Source organism: Mobula hypostoma, chromosome 13, assembly GCF_963921235.1.
Source record: "Mobula hypostoma chromosome 13, sMobHyp1.1, whole genome shotgun sequence".
NCBI classification, from domain to species: domain Eukaryota; kingdom Metazoa; phylum Chordata; class Chondrichthyes; order Myliobatiformes; family Myliobatidae; genus Mobula; species Mobula hypostoma.
Genome location: NC_086109.1, coordinates 55,175,101 through 55,194,570, shown reverse-complemented (window position 1 = coordinate 55,194,570; position 19,470 = coordinate 55,175,101). Strand labels below are relative to the sequence as shown.

Below are 19,470 nucleotides of genomic sequence, written 5' to 3'. Positions count from 1 at the left end.
TTCAATATGACCAACTAATCCCCCAAAATCAGTATCATGGGGGTACTCTTGACCAGAAACTCAACGTTACATGAAAGCTATGACTGCAAGAGGAGGCCAGAAGCTGGGTGTCCTGTAGCAAGTGATTAACCTCCTCACAGTCCAGCACCTTTCTGCCATCTGCAAGAAACAGGGTCAGGAATATAATGGCAACACACATCAAAGTTGCTGGTGAACGCAGCAGGCCAGGCAGCATCTGTAGGAAGAGGTGCAGTCGACGTTTCAGGCCGAGACCCTTCGTCAGGACTAACTGAAGGAAGAGTGAGTAAGGGATTTGAAAGTTGGAGGGGGAGGGGGAGATGCAAAATGATAGGAGAAGACAGGAGGGGGAGGGATGGAGCCGAGAGCTGGACAGGTGATGGCAAAAGAGGATACGAGAGGATCATGGGACAGGAGGTCCGGGAAGAAAGACAAGGGGGGGGGGACCCAGAGGATGGGCAAGAGGTATATTCAGAGGGACAGAGGGAGAAAAAGGAGAGTGAGAGAAAGAATGTGTGCATAAAAATAAGTAACAGATGGGGTACGAGGGGAAGGTGGGGCCTAGCGGAAGTTAGAGAAGTCAATGTTCATGCCATCAGGTTGGAGGCTACCCAGACGGAATATAAGGTGTTGTTCCTCCAACCTGAGTGTGGCTTCATCTTTACAGTAGAGGAGGCCGTGGATAGACATGTCAGAATGGGAATGGGATGTGGAATTAAAATGTGTGGCCACTGGGAGATCCTGCTTTCTCTGGCGGACAGAGCGTAGATGTTCAGCAAAGCGGTCTCCCAGTCTCGTATCCCCTTTTGCCTATCACCTGTCCAGCTCTTGGCTCTATCCCTCCCCCTCCTGTCTTCTCCTATCATTTTGGATCTCCCCCTCCCCCTCCAACTTTCAAATCCCTTACTCACTCTTCCTTCAGTTAGACGAAGGGTCTCGGCCTGAAACGTCGACTGCACCTCTTCCTACAGATGCTGCCTGGCTTTCTGCGTTCACCAGCAACTTTGATGTGTGTTGCTTGAATTTCCAGCATCTGCATAATTCCTGTTGTTCAGGAATATAATGGAATAGTTTCCAGCTGGCTAAGCACAGCTCCAGTTTTGAAGAAGATCAACATAGAGCAGGGGTCTCCAACCTTTCTCGCACCGCGGACCAGTTTAATTTTGACAATGTTCTTGCGGACTGGCTGACTGGGGGTGGGGGGGAGGATGGTGTTGTTCAAGTAGGGTGAAAATCACCCGAACATGTCTTTTACAGTTAGGGTTGCCAACTTGCTCACTCCCAAATAAGGGACAAAAGTAGCAGTCAAATCCCGGGACACTTGTGTTTACCCCAGTAAAGACTACTGTGACCATGAAGCCTTGCGCGGGCACCTGAGGATAGAGGTTGGGGTGTTCTGTTGCAGTTGTACAAGATGTGGGGTCACATTGAAATATCGTGTTCAGTATTTGTCACACTGTTACGGAAAAGATGCTATTAAGCTGGAAATAAGGCAGGGAAATTGGCAAGGTCAATGTTGGGATACAAATGACTGAGTCATGAGCAGTTTAGGGTTGTTTTCCTTGGAATGTGGGAGAATTAGAGGCAATATTATAGAGGTGTATGAAACAACAAAGGTCACAGATAGTGTGAATGCACAAAGACTTTTTAACAGCAATGTGGAAACAGGAACTAGAGGGCACCAGATGGTGACCGGGCAGAGATGAAATAGGAATCTGATGGACTATGTGTTTCAGTCAGATGATGGTCAGTTTCGCACATCACGCTCACTGGGGCACAGACCACTGACGCGAGTCCTCCGTCCTGTACCAGTCTTTCTAGCTCTCTCCAGGTGCAGCCAGTCTTCATAGTGGATACATCATGAGGTCTTTGGAGCTCCTGTAGCTCTGGGTTTTTTTGTGGGATTGGGTTGCTGGTGTTGGAATGTCCAACTCCCCTCCATTTGCATCCGGTCTTCAGACTGTCCATGGGACAGTGCTGGAACATTGAAAATGTTCGAATACTGGGGTCCCTCTCCCGGTCAGCCTGCAACCATCTCCCTGTGTTAGTTGTAAGATCAAACACGTTTCTCACAATACAATATCTGCATTCATTCACCCTATCTATACCCTTCAAAATTTTGCATAACTCTATCAAACCTCCCCTCATTCTCATACGCTCCATGGAATAAGGGTAAAATGCCTTGAGATTATCCATGATCCTGCTCACCAAGGACGTTTTATGTCCCCTTTTTGGCTTTTCTAATCACCTGTTTAAACAATTTTCTGCTATCTTTGTATTCAGTGAGACTCCAGTCCGACTTTAGCTTACTGAATGTCTTTAACTGCGCTGTAGAAGGTTTTAGAAGCGCGGATCTGCTTGTTATTAAGCTTCTTCCTGTGATCGTATTTTCATTTTCTCCTCTCTATCTGGTACAACTGTTTTACACTGAGATCAACTGTACCCTGGCCCACCAGTTGCTCTGTGTGAGGAGGGCGCGCTGAGCTGTTCTTGGTCCCGGGTAGGGACTTACTTCACTTTTTGCCCAGCTCGTCATGTTTGTTTGCAGAATGGAAAATTAGTTCTTATAATTCTGGAGCACAGCTGGGCGCAGTAAAATCCGGAAATCCTTCAGTATGGAGCCGCTGTGTGAGAAAGTTTGTCTGAAGTGCTGAATTTCAGCTCTGTTGTACATATACCATTGGGAATTGATGGTTGCATTCAAGTTCTGTAGGGCAGGGGTCCCCAACCTTTTTGCACTGCAGACCAGTTTAATATTGACAATATTCTTGCGGACTGGCCGACCGGGGTGTGGGGAGGGGGGAGGGTGGTGTTGTTCAAGTAGGGTGAAAATCACCCGAACATGTCTTTTACAGTTAGGGTTGCCAACTTTCTCACTCCCAGATAAGGGACAAAAGTAGCAGTCAAATCCCGGGACACTTGAGTTTTCCCCAGGAAAGACTACTGTGACCATGAAGCCTTGCGCGGGCACCTATGTGCGCATCCATGATGTGCGCATGTGCGTACGTGATGATTTTTTCCCACAAATCAGTTTTGGCTTAATCTTCCGGACTACACTGTGCTACATTATTTCTTCTTTTTATAGGCTGTGTACTTATTATATCATTCCTGCTTTTACTGTATGTTAGAGTTATTTTAGGTTTTATGTGTTATTTGGTATGATTTGGTAGGTTATTTTTTGGGTCTGGGAACGCTCAAACATGTTTCCCATATAAATTAATGGTAATTGCTTCTTTGCTTTACGTCATTTCGGCACGAAAGGTTTCATAGGAACGATCTACCTTAGCGGGGGAAATACAGGACAAGGGTGGTCCCGTATGGGGCAAACCAATTTAGCCCGATATATGGGATGTCCTGGCAAATACGGGACAGTTGGCAATCCTATGTTCAAGTTCAACAGTGAGTGACAGGGAATGAGGAAAGGTGCAGCTGACTCATATCGTTTCCTCGCGGACCGGTGGCACATGCTTTTCGTCCCAGTGCCGGTCCGCGGCCCAGTGGTTGGGGACCATTGACATAGAGGACAAAGCAGCTCACTCACTGATACACATCCACCATCCTAATCATTCATGCCCACCAACATCAGTGTACAGTACCATCTACAACGTGCACTGGAGTTACTCACCTAGGCTACCCTGATAGTGCCTCCAAAACCTGCAGCCTCCACCACCAAGAAAGACAAGAACAGAAAGTGCCAAAAATACCAGCAACTGTTTATCTCTCCAAGTTAGACACCATCCTGCTTCAGAAATATACCTCTGATCCCTCTTTGTCCAAATCCTGGGACTTCCTCCTGTGGGAGTACTTTCACCAGTAGGTGTGCAGCCATTAAAGAACCAGGGATGGGAAATAAATGCCCAGGTTGTGAGAAATAAATAAATGAGAGAAAATTTTTGAAGTTTTGTCTCAAAGCTGCTTTTTAAAAATTACCTTTTTATTACAGCCTGGTTGGGAGGAACGTGTCCACTCCGACGGTCGAGTTTTCTACATAGACCACAGTGAGTATCACGTTTTATACAGCCAGGAACAACTTTATTAGAATCTCCACAATTATAAACATTACCTATTACTGTTCCCTACATTGGGTTTCATGGCCATAAATATAGGAAACATGTCAATTGTTTTTGGACAGATACCAAAGCTACCCAGTGGGAGGACCCTCGTTTCCAGAATGTAGCCATTACTGGGCCTGTGAGTAAATATCTACAATCGGAAGATAAATTTTCATTTCGGTCTTTGAATTGTGTTTAACCTTGGAAGAACCATGTTACAATGTTTTGAGGACTGTGATAAATAGTATATGAAGCTGTTATTGATCAAAAGTATATACACAAGTGGTGATCTTCATCTTGTTTTGAATTACAGGCTGTGCCTTACTCAAGAGACTACAAACAGAAGTATGATTACTTCAGGAAAAAGCTGCGGAAGCCGGTGAGTAATAAAATCAAACAATGGGGAATATTTTCCTCCGTAGCACCACTGGTTTCATTTCCAGTGCTGATAGCACATTTACATAAATATTAAATAAGTTGTTGATAACTGAAATATAAGGGCCAGTATAATGATGAGATATAAGAGGAAAATATTTGCACTGTAGGGCCATGATCTTAGAATTACTCCCTGTACCACATGATGGTTGAGGGTAGAAATAGGAGAGATGAATTGTGATTAGTGCAGGAGAAAGGACGAGGTACTTGGATCTTTCGGCACCCTTGTAACCCAAGGACGTGGACTGGAGGACTTTAGGGTGCCGGATTTTCGTGGCTCTGGAGACGGGCTGATTCAAGGCCAGTGCCCCTGACTGAGGCGTCGCAGGAGAACACGGAACATCGGGAGCAGCGGGTTAGCTGCTGTCTGTATGTCCAGAGAACTGAGCTCTCTGGGTGCAGAACTCGGAAAAAGCGACACAATAGAGTTTTAACATCATAAATCAGCAAGTTGTTTGTTATGCCTTCCCTCGCACTGTGAAACGGGGACACCTCTTTTCCCCATATTAGGGAGAGAGAGAGCCTGTGGTATGTCGAATTACCGGGTGAAAGCAACACTCACAACAGGCTGGAGGAACTCAGCAGCTCAGGCAGCATCCGTGGAAAAGATCGGTCGACGTTTTGAGCCGGAACCCTCCGTCAGGACTGTAGAGGGAAGGGGCAGAGGCCCCATAAAGAAGGTGGGGGGAGGGTGGGAAGGAGAAGGCTGGTAGGTTCCAGGTGACTGATCGTTTCCACGGATGCTGCCCGAGCTGCTGAGTTCCTCTAGTGTGTTGTGAGTGTTGCTTTGACCCCAGCATCTGCAGATTATTTTGAATTACTGGGTGAATGAGTAGTCTTTGGCGTACTGCAAGTCTGTGTCTTTATTAATGCTTGCTGCACGCTTGAGTGCTTGGCGGAGGGCATCGATACTTTTTCGCTGGTAGTGGGGTCATTGCTTGCTGCTGCTTATGCGTGGGAGGGGGAGCGGGGGGCTGGTGCTTTGGGGTTCTAACGTTTAACTGTCATTCATTCTTTGTGGCACTCCTCTGTTTTTTGTGGATGTTTGCGAAGAAAAAGAATTTCAGGATGTATATTGTATACATTTCTCTGACATTAAATGTACCTGTTGAGCCTATTGAACCTTCTGGTTTAGATGGAATCTATACCTGAAGGGCATGTTGTATCCTCACTGGAGGGAGATTAAAATCCTTGCAAGGAAGTTTGCCCAGGTTACTCAGGAGGGCCGAAACTAATTTGGCAGCGGGATTGGGAAGCACAATCCCTGTGCAGCATCAAGGAAGAACAATGTTGAGGTTAAATTGACCAGTGGGCAGAGCTGACAGAGGCGGGTTGGCTCAACTTCATTTACTTTAACCTAAGGAACCTCGTTGGCAAATAGGATGAGCTGAGAGCGTGGGTTGGCATATGGAATGATATTAGTGTAATTACAGAAATATGATTGCGGGAAGGGCAGGAGCTGCAGCTTAACATTCAGGGCTTTAGAAGTTTCCAATGTGATAAGGGAAAATGCAAAAGAGGTGCGAGTTGTATTACGGATCAGGGAGAACAGCACGGCAGTACTAGGAGGGGATATCTTCAGGGATGATCCAATGAGATGATATGGGTAGAGTTTAGGAATAAGAGAGAAGCAATTACTTTATTGGGGTTATACTATCAGTTTCACTCTAGAAAGTGTGAATTAGAAGAACAGCTATAAAAGCAAATCACTGAAAGAAGCAACAGTGTTTTAGTGATAGGGGTTCTTAACTTTATCAGTATTGAACTGGATTGCCATAGTGCAAGGGGCTTGGATGAGGTGGAATTTGATCAGTCCATTTTGAGACAAAATGTAAATTGCCCCACAAGGGAAAGAGTAGTACCAGTCCTTATATTGGTAATTGAAACTGGGCAGGTAGTAAACTGGGCGAATATTTTGGGAAAAACGGCCATAGTTATCTGTTTCAAGGTAGCTATGAAAAGTTAAGTTCTTGAACTGCGAGGAAGACTAATCTCAATAGCATGGGAGGATCTGGTGACAGTAGATTGGGAATGGATGCTTACAAATGAAGCAGCAGCTTGACAAGTTTTTTCAAAAGTGAGTTGATAAAAGTTCATGGCCAGTGTAATCTGGAAAGTGTGAAAGGAAAAGATGGCAAGAATAGTCCACCTTGGATGCTGAAGGAAATTACAGGTTAAATCGAAAAAAGGTGATTGAGATTGAGAGAGTCTCTTGAGAAATATAATGTGTAGAAAAGAACTTAAAACAATTAATAGGGTAAAACAGGGCCATGAAACATCCTTGGCAAATAAGATGAGGGAGAATCTCAGGAGTTTCTAAGTATATCAAGACCCAGTATGTAGCTAGGAAAGATTGGGGCCCCATTAACCCTTTGGTTCCTCTGTGTACAGAGCAAGATGATGTGGGTGACCTCCAAAATAAATACTTTTCATCTGTATTCACCAACAACAGGGACAAGAGACATGTGAATTCAAGAAAGGGGTACATGGCTAATCTGGAACAGGTCAGAATTAAGGAGGAGGAGGTGTTAGATGTATGAGACACATAGGGACATAGGGCCATATGGGGGAGGAGATTGCTAGGGAGCTGAATCAGATTTTTATATCTTCATTAGCCACAGATGATGTGCAGAAAGATGGAGGATAGCTAATGTTCCTTTATTTAAGAAGCACAGGAGGGATGTACAGGTAACTACAAGCCAGTAAGACACTTGTGTCAATGGTAGGGAAATCATTTAACAATACCTGAAGGGGTATGATTAATGTATGGTCAGACTGATCCAAGATGGTCCGTGAGGCTTTGCGTGGAGAGTATACTGTCTCATTAATTTGATTGAGTGTTTTGAGAAGGTAATTGAGAAAGTTAGTGAAGGGAAGTGATCAATTATGCCTTGAAGTACTTTAGTAATGTATTGGACAATGTCTTAGAAGATAGGCTGGTTCATAAGGTAAAGGCACATGGGATCCAAGATGAGGTGGCTCATTGTATCTAAAATTGCCTTGGTAAGAGGAAGCATAAAGTAGCAGTGGTAGGATGTTTTTCTATTGGAAGTCTATAGCCAATGTGTACCACGAGAATCTGAGCTGCCACACTTGTGTTTATGATATATATTTACAACTTGGGTATGTATGCAAATGATATGATTAGTAATTTTGTTGATAACTCAAATGTTTTTGGTGTTGAGAATTATCAAGCAAGGTTGTCGAAAACTACAATAGGATATAGTTAGACGGTTGGACAGAATATCGGCTGATTCAATTAATCCCAGCAAGTGTAAGGTGATGTACTTTGTAAAGTCGAATACAAATAGGACATATGAAGTAAATGATAGAATCTAATGAACAGGAACCTTGGAGTTCCCTATCACAGATACCTGTAGATAGAGTGCTGTAGAATTCATATAGCATGCTTTCCTTTGTAGATCATGGCACAGAATATAAAAGTTTGGACCGTATGTTACAACTTTACAAAACACTGGTTCAACTGCACTTGAGGTGTGGTATGCAGATCTGGTCAGCATGCTATAGGAAGGATGTAATTGCAATGGAAGAGTGCAGTGGAGATTCACCAGGATGTTACCTGGATTAGAGAACTTCCGTTACAGGGTGTGGAGGAGAGTTGATTCAATGTCACCTGTCCTAATCGTGCATTTGTGTGATATTCTGAGTGTGAAATTGGAAATGGTTTATTTTTGTACCAAGATACAGTGAAAGCTGCTCTTGCATACTATACATACAGATCAGATCATGACACAATGTATTTTGGTAGAGCAAGGTAAAATAGTAACAATGCAGAATAAAGTGCAGAAGCTATCTTTGAGCCTGGTGGTACATGCTTTGTATCTTCTGTCCAATGGTAGAGGGGAGAAGAGAGAATGGCTGGGCTGCTTTAACGAGGCAGTGTTAAGTAGATAGAATTATGTTCCATTTAGTGATTCTTCTCTGTTTCTGCCTGTATGAACATTAATTAAAATCAAATCATTAAATTGTAAGCAAAATAGCATCCTCAAACTTTTTTTTTTGCTTTGCAGACTGATGGTCCAAATCGATTTGAAATGAAGTTACGTCGGAACACAATCTTGGAAGACTCTTACAGGAAAATAATGTCTGTAAAGAGAGTAGAATTCCTCAAAGCCAGACTCTGGATTGAGTTTGATTCTGAGAAAGGATTGGATTATGGTGGTGTTGCCAGGGAATGGTTTTTCCTGCTTTCCAAGGAGATGTTCAATCCATATTATGGGTTGTTTGAATATTCTGCCACGTATGTCAATGCTTTTCACCTTCAGAAAACTACTTTTATGACAATGCTCAAGTTTGAAATGATTGGAGTTTTGACAATTGTACTACTGTTGCATTCTTGTTTCATTGCATTATTTCCAACAGTATAAAGGCAATGGATTTTTGTTGCTGTGTCTCTGTGAAATGGAGCTAATGAAGATGCAATCAGATTGTCCACTGCTTCTCTTGAGATGTTCTGAATCTTTGTTTTTTATTGCGTACCCACTTACCAGCTTCCTGAGTACCCCCCCAGCATTTAATTCATATTTCAAACTCTTAAATGCCAATATTAGTTTGCTGACCTTTAGCCCACCACATCTCCTGTCTGTTTCCCTTCAGCCGACCTCCACCCAGTGCATATCAATAGTCTAACAAAGCCACCATTACACAGTTTCTCCATGAGTCCTTCAGCATTGTCTGCATTCCCATTGCTAGGGAACCATCATTCCCTTGGATCAATGTTGATCAGAACCATTTTCTGTCGGATTTTAATACTTGTAGAATAGATATTGCATTCTTTTGCATTAGTGACATGTTAACTCTGGTCATTCTGCTAATTGCCTAACCTGATCAGATAATCTTCTTTCTCCTATAGGGACAATTACACTTTACAGATAAACCCAAATTCTGGACTATGCAATGAGGAGCATGTATCTTACTTCAAGTTCATAGGTCGCGTAGCTGGGATGGCAGTGTTTCATGGGAAATTGTTAGACGGTAGGTACATGGATCTGACATTGTTAGAATACAATTTATTGTATTTTAAATAAAATTATTTTTGTAACCTTCACAAAGATAGAAATTCTGTGTAATTGCAGATGATAAAATATTTCTATGATCATATAAACAAAATGAGATTTGTTTATTATATAGGATTCTTTATCAGACCTTTGTACAAGATGATGCTTCAGAAGCCAATAACACTGCAAGATATGGAGTCAGTGGTAAGTTTTCCATATTGTAATTAAACAGAGTAGATTTGTTCAGATTACTGTGTTGTATGAAAGGCAAGGACAGTACAAAGTTATACAGCACAGAAACGGGCCCCTCTGCATTCCCTATCTGTGCCAACCAACAAATATCCATCTAGGGACACCTGACCCATAGCCTTCTATGCCATGGTGATCCAAGTGCATGTCTAGATACTAAATGTTGTGAGAATCCTTGCCTCCACCAACTCTTCAGGCAGTGTGTTTCAGCTTTTAACTGCACATTGGGAAGATCATCTGATAGACCATCCTCTGTTCACTTTTCAGTTGTTAGCACTGGGGAATGCCAATATTTCAATGCAGAGAGCACAGAGTGATGCCCATGATGAATAAATAGCTGATTAATCACAAACCTGAGAAAATGCACTTGAAAATTTAGCCATAAAATTAGCTACAAAGGCTTCTCTGATACTCTAATAGTGATGCTGGTTACTTGTTCAAATTAGTACATTAGAACTTTGAAGTCTAATCCAGATCATCCTCTTGTTAACAACCTCTCCATTAGCTTGAGCAGGTGGCCTTAATTTCTTGCCAACAGATCGTGTTCCAGATTAATTAAATGATGTAATTTTCCGCAAACCTTGAGGATGAGATCAAGCTGGAGACCTCAAGAACAAAACATATTGCAAATCCTTGCAAAAATTAGATGGATGGGAGTGTTATAGCTTATGAAGGTTTATGAACATTTGTGTATTTTTTGGCGAACATATGAAATTGATGTAGCTTCAGGATATTCCAGGGCTTGTTTTGTTCAGCCAATGTACACCATTTTGTACGCAACAAGCTTGAACATATAGCAGTTAAATAAATGACCAGGTTCATGTCAGATGGTGGTTTAGAGATGAGAAATGACAAGGTGTTTATTATATTGAGGTTAGCTAAGGAAAATTATTTTGTGCATTTAAAGCTTCAGTTGCATCCTTGGAATTTAGCTTTCCACATCACTTACAAATGTGGGGGGTTGGGGAATAAGTGGATGCAGTAGCAACAGAGGCAAAGTAAATAACTGCCAGGTGAGACACTAGGAACGTTTGCAAGGCATAGCTAAAGCAAAAGGAATATTTATAAAGTTCATTGAACACGGTAAAATATCAATGCAGTGACCAGGAATTATTTTAATATTACAGCAGCAACTGAAAAGTGAAAGAAGCCTATATCCTAGGAACCTTTTGTAGGATGGGGAATAGGCCAATAAATATTCTACCTAGCGGTCTGGAAGCATGGAAATATTTTTAATCAGGGAGTGTATCAGCAGCTTTGTCTTGTACAGGGAGGCACTCTTCGCGTAGAACAGCTACTTCAGCTAGAACTGAGTTATATATTTCTGTAAAAGATTGTGTGTGCTGTACATTCTGAATGTCTGTTATCATAACAATATATTATGTATACCAAAATTAAGTTATCATATTTCTTTTTCTCATTTAAAAAAAAACAAGCAACTGCGTCTTTCACTTTCCCAGCTGATCTGCCATAAATTCCCAATTCAGCCCTTCTCTCTGCAAATTTTCAGCCAAAAAAGAAAGCTATTTTCAATAATCCTACTGCTGTAGTTCAAGCAAAGAAATTTCCTTTCGCACTTCCAAAATCTCATTCTTTACAAATACTTGCCCTTTTAAAAGCAACCTCAGCTTTTCAGCATGTGTATGGGTCCAGCCAGAACCCTGCTTTTCTCCCAGTTTTGTCCTTGGCTTACTCTGATTATGGCCAAGCACATTTGATATTGGATGGAGCTCAGTTAGGCTAACCCATTCAACAAACTGATTTATAAAAACAGTCAAAACCTCGACCAGAAAAAAAAAATCAAAATAGTTCTGAATCCAGTATTAGTCTGCTAGAAACTGGAACACAGGAGATGGAATGGAACCAAGTTTTAAATGCTAGCATACTTTTTTTCCCCCTCAGTGTAAATTTTGAAGTAATTTGGGAAAAGTTCCTCGTATTTTTTCCAGCATTAGCAGTTTGTAAAACAGAAATGATTCCAACACCTCTGAGTCAGCTTTGCCATTGCAATAAGATTTATAAAGGGGAGGCCAAAACTGGATAAGGTCAATTTTAACTTTCAATATTTCAGGACAGCGAGTATTACAATTCACTGATGTGGATTCTTGAAAATGATCCGACTGATTTGGATCTTCGATTCGTGGTTGATGAAGAGCTATTTGGTCAGGTCGGTATGCATATGCATGCACGTTATCAGTAAATTGTAGCTAACAGATACTATGGCTTGCTGATTGTTTTAATCCACCCACATTTATAATTTATTGACCCCAAATAAGCTTTAATAAAGCCACCTTTTGAGTGCAGTACAGCAATATTCAGCACCAGCTCGTATTTTGTTAACTTCCGACATCGACTTCCAGTGGCTCCATTTATATATTCATCTGCAAAGTGATTTTCACTTTGCATTCTGTATCTTGTTAGTGCAGAGTATGAGTTAAAACTGATATCCTTTGTGTTAAGTTGTAGCAGCCATGCCATATTTAGTGTCCCTATTGGTGTGATACTTTTTGTTGATGGTACTGGAACCAGTGTTTAATTTCAGCACCTTCCCTCAGTGTTTTCATTGCAGTAATCGACTGTCTTAGTGTATTTACAATACTGCGGTCATGACAACCGTTCTGTTGTTTGACAAATAATACAGCTGAGTTTTTACCACCCAACATTTCTGAACACTTAAATGTATTTCTGCTTTCCTTGTTCACCTTCTTAGGGAATTAGTAAATTCCTCTATTAGTTACACAACAAGTAATCCAGTTAACGCGGCAGCAAGTCTGAAATCAAGGTGTGGCTGACAGATAATACTTCATGCTCCATTAGATATGAAGATTGAAATTTCTGAACCATTTGACCTTGGTGATTTCAAAAAAAAAGGCCTTATTGTTTAAATATCATTTACTACTTTTGCAAATAAGTGGGTAAATTAACAGAAGATTTTTGTCTATCTGGTTGACACAGGTATGAAATGGCCTTTTTAAAGCATGATTATATAAATGATAGAAGGTACTCAGTAACATAATTAATTCTTAGAAGTGGGCCTTATCAGGACCTGGCATCAGATGTGTTGCTTGAAAGAATGTTGAACTTTACTAGTGGAGGTGTGGGCTCGTAATCTTAGCATTCCTTTGTAACCTCCACCCAACTTGGTCCAAAAACAAAATACGCATGATGCAGTTTTATCAGTCTGCTAAGATTTCATTTCATTTGCTTAGGGAAATGCATTATAAGACAGTTAAGCTTGCAGTTTATTACAGAAAATAAAATTTGTTACATGTGTTTAATTTGCATTATTGTGACAATGGTTTATTTTACTGAAAAGCAAAAAGAGAGAGTTATTTTGGCCACATTGGCAGTGTTTTACATTAAGTTCAAGTTTAATTATCATTAAACTATACATGAATATAGCCAAACAAAACAGTTTTCCTCCAGAGACAAAGAGCAACACACATTACCAACAGCACATAGCACATACACATACAATTTCAGAAAAACTTAATCACAAAGAAAAAAATATATATAGCCCAAGTCCCTGTGTGGCATATATGTAGTCCTGGTCCATCTTGTTCTTCTGCCAAGGAAGGTCAGTGCTGATGGGAGGGGCCAGGCCCCAGCCCCAACCCAAGACCTATTGCAGCATAAAGATGAGAAAATCTGCAGATGCTGGAAGTCCAAGCAACACACACAAAATGCTGGAGGATCTCAGCAGGCCAGGCAGCATCTATGGAAAAGAGTGAACAGTTGACGTTTCAGGCTAAGACCCTTCATCAGGACTGGGAAAAAGATGAAGTTAGAGCAAGAAGGTTGGGGGGGGGGCGGTGTAAGGGAGGATGAAGTACAAGGTGATAGGTGAAACTGGGAAAGTGAGTGGGGTGAAGTAAAGAGCTGGGCAGTTGATTGGTGAAAGAAATAAGGGGCTGGAGAAGGGGGAATCTGATAGGAGAGGGCAGAAGACCATGGAAGAAAGGGAAGGAGTAGGAGCACCAGAGGGAGGTGATGGGCAGGTAAGGAGATAAGGTGAGAGAGTGAAACAGAAATGGAGAAAGGAAGGGGGTAATTACCAGAACTTCAAGAAATCAACGTTCATGACATCAGGTTGGAGGCTACCCAGATGGAATATAAGGTTTTGCTCCTCTAACCTGAGTGTGGCCTCATCGCGACAGTAGAGGAAGCCATGGACTGACATGTCAGAATGGGAATGGGACGTAGAATTGAAATGGGTGGCCACCGGGAGATTGCATTTTTTCTGGTGGACAGAGCATAGGTGCAGACTCCCAATCTATGTCGGGTCTCACCAATGTACAGGAGGCCACACCAGGAGCACCGGACACAGTAGATGACTCCAATAGACTTGCAGCTGAAGTGTTGCCTCACCTGGAAGGTCTGTTTGGGCCTTGAATGGTAGTGAGGGAGGAGGTGTTACGGCAGGTGTAGCACTTGTTCTGCTTGCAAGGATAAGTACCAGAAGGGTAATATAAGTGGGGAGGGATGAAGGGACAAGGGAGTCACGTAGGGAGCAATCCCTGTGGAAAGTAGAATGTGGGTGGAGGGAAAGATGTGCATAGTGGTGGGATGTCATTGGAGATGGTGGAAGTTACAGAGAATTATGTGCTAGACATGGAGGTTAGTGGGGTAGGTTTGGACAAGAGGAACCCTATCCATGGTGGGATGGCAGGAGTACGGGGTGAGGGTAGACGTGCATGAAATGGAAGAGATGTGGGTGGGGGCAGCATTGATGGTGGAGGAAGGAAAGCCTCTTTCTTTGACAAAGGAGGACAGCTCATTAGTTTTGGAATACAGATTCTAGCATGCCCCACAGAGGATTCTCACACAATCTTGGTGTCTCCTCACCTGGACAGTTGCAACAGGCAAGCCCACAGCTTAAATCTTGTCCTCGGTACAGCCAAACCAGCACAGCTACCCTGCCATCGGTCTCACCAATGAACCAGTGAACCAGACTTGCAGTATACTACATTACAAAGGTCCAACAAGGTCTTGTGATCCTAATAAAAATATCAAAGGTGATCATTCACACCGCACACAATCACAGCACAACAGTATGCAACAAGTCCAGGTGACAGCACAATAAGTCCAGCTCCGTCACTATCGAGCAACTTACTGATGGGATTGTCCAGAAGTACACGTGGTACAACATACGGACCAACAATGGTCCTAACTGCCCTCTGCTGGTTCTGCAGTTTTGGATAAATCTTGGAATTATTTTTTCCTTCCACCAGACCCAACAACATGAGCTGAAACCTAATGGATCAGAAATTTTGGTTACAAACAAAAACAAGAAGGAGTACATTCAGTAAGTTTTGGAATTTCTGGGATTATATGCTCTATTTGTGCACAGTTTTTTTTCATAGATGTGCGAAGTTAGATATTCTAACTTCTAGTTTAAAATACCTTTATCAGTGCTTTGCTTGTTCTACTGGCAGGGAGCATGAGGCAGCTGCAGAGTGAATCTCGTTTAAATTTTCTCCAATTGTAAACTCCTGTCCATCAATTTCTCCTTATCTCTGTGCTTTTTCTGAGTGAGATGATATGTAATGCCCAACCATTGCTGGAATACAGGCAACTTAGTGCTAGGAAGAGGATGCAACTGATAACTGGGTTGGAACTGTACAGTTTATTTAACTAGATAGTGTCTGCAAGGACAAGCAAGGGATTTACAGGCTGGTGAGCTGACATCAATGGTAGGAAAGATACTGGAGGGATTTCTGAACAACAGGATCCTTCAGTAGGGCAGTGTAAACCTAGAGGATGTAGACTAAAGGTGATAGGGGAAAGATTTAAAAGAGACATAAGAGGGAACATTTCCATGCAGTAGACAGTGAGTATATTGAAGTGAGCTGCTGGAGGAAGATGTGAAGGTGAGTATAATTCCAACGTTTTAAAGTTGTTTAGGATGGATGGGAAAAGTTTAGAGGGTTATAGACCAAGCACTGGCAACTGGGGCTAGCATAGATAGACATGGGTGAATTGGGCTGAAGGGCCTGTTTCTATGCTGTATATCTCCGACCCAGAGGATGGAGGAAGTATAGATTGCGACCAGGAAGAACAAATTAATTAGACAGAATTATTGTGTGCTAATTATGGAAACCTGTGGTGTGGGATCTGTAAATGAAGCATTTTGTGGACTTTCTGCTTTTTTTTTTCCCTAGCCTTGTGATGCAGTGGAGGTTTGTCAATCGAATCCAGGAGCAAATGAATGCTTTTAAAGAGGTAATAAGAGGACAAAAAATCTCTGTTAAATAAGTTGTTCTGTTGGATTATAATGATGATTAGCAAGGTTAACGCTAGTACTGAAAACCTTTGCTAGTCTACTCTTTCAGAGTTACAACAAATTAGAAAGAAAAGCATGTCCTGTACTGCCACCAAACCAAAGCCATAGTTTGGACTGTATCTCATCTGAATTAAGCCCAATATTGTGTAAAATGTTAGAAAAACAATAGACTCTCTCCTCTATGTGACCAAATTTCATAGCCACCTGTACACAGACAGTTACACTTGTCTTTGTTGCAGACTTTCTAAGTGAAGTTTTGCGCAGGAGATTGACGATTGCAAAGTCATTTTTGGTGCATTCCTTTTAGGGGATGAGAACCTGGGTGATCAGGTCAAGCACTCATGTGTATCTTTAACTAATCAGATTGCAGCATTGTTAATTAGACAAAGTGAGACTGATCCACAAAAGGTCAGGTTGAATTTTTAACTTAATGTTAAATTATTTGCTAAAAGATAAGAGAGAACAAAAGATAGAATTAAAGGAGGAAAAATAGAAAAATTAAAGAATAAAATTTAAAATCACAACTGTAACTAAATTATTTAAAAGTTAGATTCTAGACAGGAAAATATCAGCATTCAACAATAATAGCCTGCATATTTGATCTCAATGTGTACTTAAGAATGTATAAATAATTGTAGTTTTATACATATAAAAAAATGGAAAAGGTTATATGTGTGAAAAAGGTACATGATAATTGTGAACTCCTTATCCAAATAAAAATAAAATTTAAAAAAAAAGAAAGAAAATAGTAAAATGTCCTAAGATGATGCAAATGTGACACTGGGCCACATCAGATTTTACAGTAGATGAGAGAGAGCTTTAGGGCAATGCCTTAGAGACAATAAAAGGGAGGTGAAAACAAGGAGACCAATGCAGGGGATCCTCATGAGACTGGAAATGGGAGAAGCATAAATATTCCAGGGACATGTAGAGGCTGGAGGGATCACACATTTTATAAGGTGAGATTCTTCTGAAAGAAAATTTAAAATTAAGGCAATGTTTGGCCATAAACTAGTGCATATTAGCACTTTATAAATTCTTTGAGGAGCACAGCAAAATAGTAATGTACCTGTTCTAGCAGTCATGATACAGGGTTCCAATATATGTGGTCTTCAGAGTAACAAAGGCTGTTATGGCAAGTTTTAAAAGTCATGTTTTATCAAGACAACATAGATGAGAAGCATGAAATGGTGCTACTTTTGCTGTAAATGCTCATGACAGAATCCTGATGTTTTTTCCCAGGGATTCTTTGAACTGATTCCACAAGATCTGATAAGGATATTTGATGAGAACGAATTGGAGGTAACCTTTTGCAGCCTGCCTACTTTGATTACCAGTCTAGGTTATACTACACTTTGTTCCTTGCTTTGATGACATTTGACCATTGTCTTTCAGCTTTTGATGTGTGGACTTGGAGATGTGGATGTGAATGACTGGAAGGAGAACACCAAGTACAAAAATGGCTACAATGCAAACCATCCTGTCATCCAGTGGTTTTGGAAGGTAGTGCAGCACCTGAAAATCATGTACAACTGCAGACATTTAAATCAGGCCAATAGATATCACTGCCACTTGGCCGCTTAACTGTTGGTGTGAAATTTTCCTAATATTAATCTCTTTATCCTTTGGTTTGTTGATATATTTTCTTGATATAGGTGCCAGTGGCAGTTGACCACTTATTGTCCAACCCTTGTGATCCCAGAGAAATAAATAATCAAACATGAATTTGGAACATAACTTGAGAACATGGACTTTAGCAAGAACCCTAACAAGGGTCCACATATTAGGCTAGAGTGGAGGATCATAGGAGCAGAATTAGAGCATTCAGTCCATTGTGTCTGCTTCAGCATTCAGTCATGGCTGATTTATTTTTTGTTTCAACCCCATTCTCCTGCCTTCTCCCTGTAGCTCTTAAGCCCTTACTGATCAAGAATTGACTAATCGGAAAGTTAAGGCACATGGGATCCAAGATGAACTAACCAATTAGATACAAAATTGGCTTAGTGGAAGGAATTGCAGAGTGGCACTGGAGGTCTGTGATCAGTGGGGTGCGGGAGTGCATGAGCTCCAGGGAGAGGCTAGGTGGGCTTGTACATCCTAGTAAATCTTCTCTGCATACTTTCAATCTTACTGATATCCTTCCTATAGTTAGGTGACCAGAACTGCACACAATATCCCAAATTTGACCTCACCAATGTCTTATACAACCTCACCAGAACATCCCAACTCCTATACTCAATACTTTGATTTATGAATGCCAGGATGCCAAAAGCCTTCTTTACCACCCTGTCCACCTGTGACGCCACTTTCAGGGAATTATGTGTCTGAACTCCCAGATCCCTTTGTTCCTCCGCACTCCTCAGAGCCCTGCCATTTACTGTGCATGTTCTACCTTGATTTGTCCTTCCAAAATGCAACACCTCACACTTATCTGCATTAAATTCCATCTGCCATTTTCTAGCCCAGTTTTCCAGCTGGCCCAGATCCCTCAGCAAGCCTTGAAAGCCTTCCTCACCATCCACAATGCCTCCAATCTTAGTATCATCAGCAAACTTGCTGATCCAATTTTCCACATTTTCATCTTGATCATTGATATAGACAATGCACAGTCTAGCACAGTCCCAGCACAGATCCCTGAGGCACACCACTAGTCACAGGCCTCCAGTCTGAGAAGCAATCATCCACTACCACTCTCTGTCTTCTCCCACACAGCCAATTTCGAATCCAGTTTACAACCTCTCCAAGGATACCTAGTGTCTGAACCTTCTGAACTAACCTCCCATGTGGGACCTTGTCAAAGGCCTTACTAAAGTCTATGTAGACAACATCCACAACCTGTCCCTCATCTACTTTCTTTGTAACCTCCTCAAAAAACTCCACAAGATTCATTAAACACGATCTGCCACGCACAAAGCCATGCTGACTACCCTTAATCAGCCCTTGGCTGTCCAAATACTTGTATATCCGATCTCTCAGAACACCTTCCAATAATTCACCTACTACTGACGTTAGGCTCACTGGTCTGTAATTGCCTGGTTTACTTTTAGAGCCTTTTTTAAACAATGGAACAACATGAGCCACCCTCCAATCCTCCGGCACCGCACCAGTGGCTAAGGACATTTTAAATATTTCTGCCAGGGCCCCTGCAATTTCTACACTAGTCTCTCTCAATGTCTGAGGAAATATCCTGTCAGGCCCGGGGGATATATCTACCTTTATTCGCTGTAAGGCAGCAAGCACCTCCTCCTCTTTAATCTCTGTATGTTCCATAACACCACTGCTTGTTTCCCTTCCTTCCATATACACTCTGCCAGTTTCCTGAGTAAATACTAATGAAAAAAAACTGTTTAAGATCTCCCCCATCTTGTGAGGCTCCACACATAGACAACCACCCTGATCTTCTAGGGGACCAATT

At 41.7% G+C, this 19,470-nt stretch overlaps 1 protein-coding gene across 2 annotated transcripts in view; it reads left to right on the top strand.

Moving 5' to 3' along the window:
* nedd4a (NEDD4 E3 ubiquitin protein ligase a) overlaps positions 1-19,470 on the top strand; it is a 242,825-nt gene that overhangs the window by 210,709 nt on the left and 12,646 nt on the right. For both annotated transcript variants that reach the window (XM_063065708.1, XM_063065709.1), the window contains 11 exons: positions 3,962-4,016; positions 4,151-4,209; positions 4,384-4,449; positions 8,537-8,766; positions 9,379-9,500; positions 9,657-9,727; positions 11,844-11,939; positions 15,004-15,077; positions 15,934-15,994; positions 17,298-17,357; positions 17,451-17,558. In XM_063065708.1, the coding sequence (XP_062921778.1) occupies positions 3,962-4,016; positions 4,151-4,209; positions 4,384-4,449; positions 8,537-8,766; positions 9,379-9,500; positions 9,657-9,727; positions 11,844-11,939; positions 15,004-15,077; positions 15,934-15,994; positions 17,298-17,357; positions 17,451-17,558 (1,002 nt within the window). The remainder of the gene's footprint in view (positions 1-3,961; positions 4,017-4,150; positions 4,210-4,383; positions 4,450-8,536; positions 8,767-9,378; positions 9,501-9,656; positions 9,728-11,843; positions 11,940-15,003; positions 15,078-15,933; positions 15,995-17,297; positions 17,358-17,450; positions 17,559-19,470) is intronic.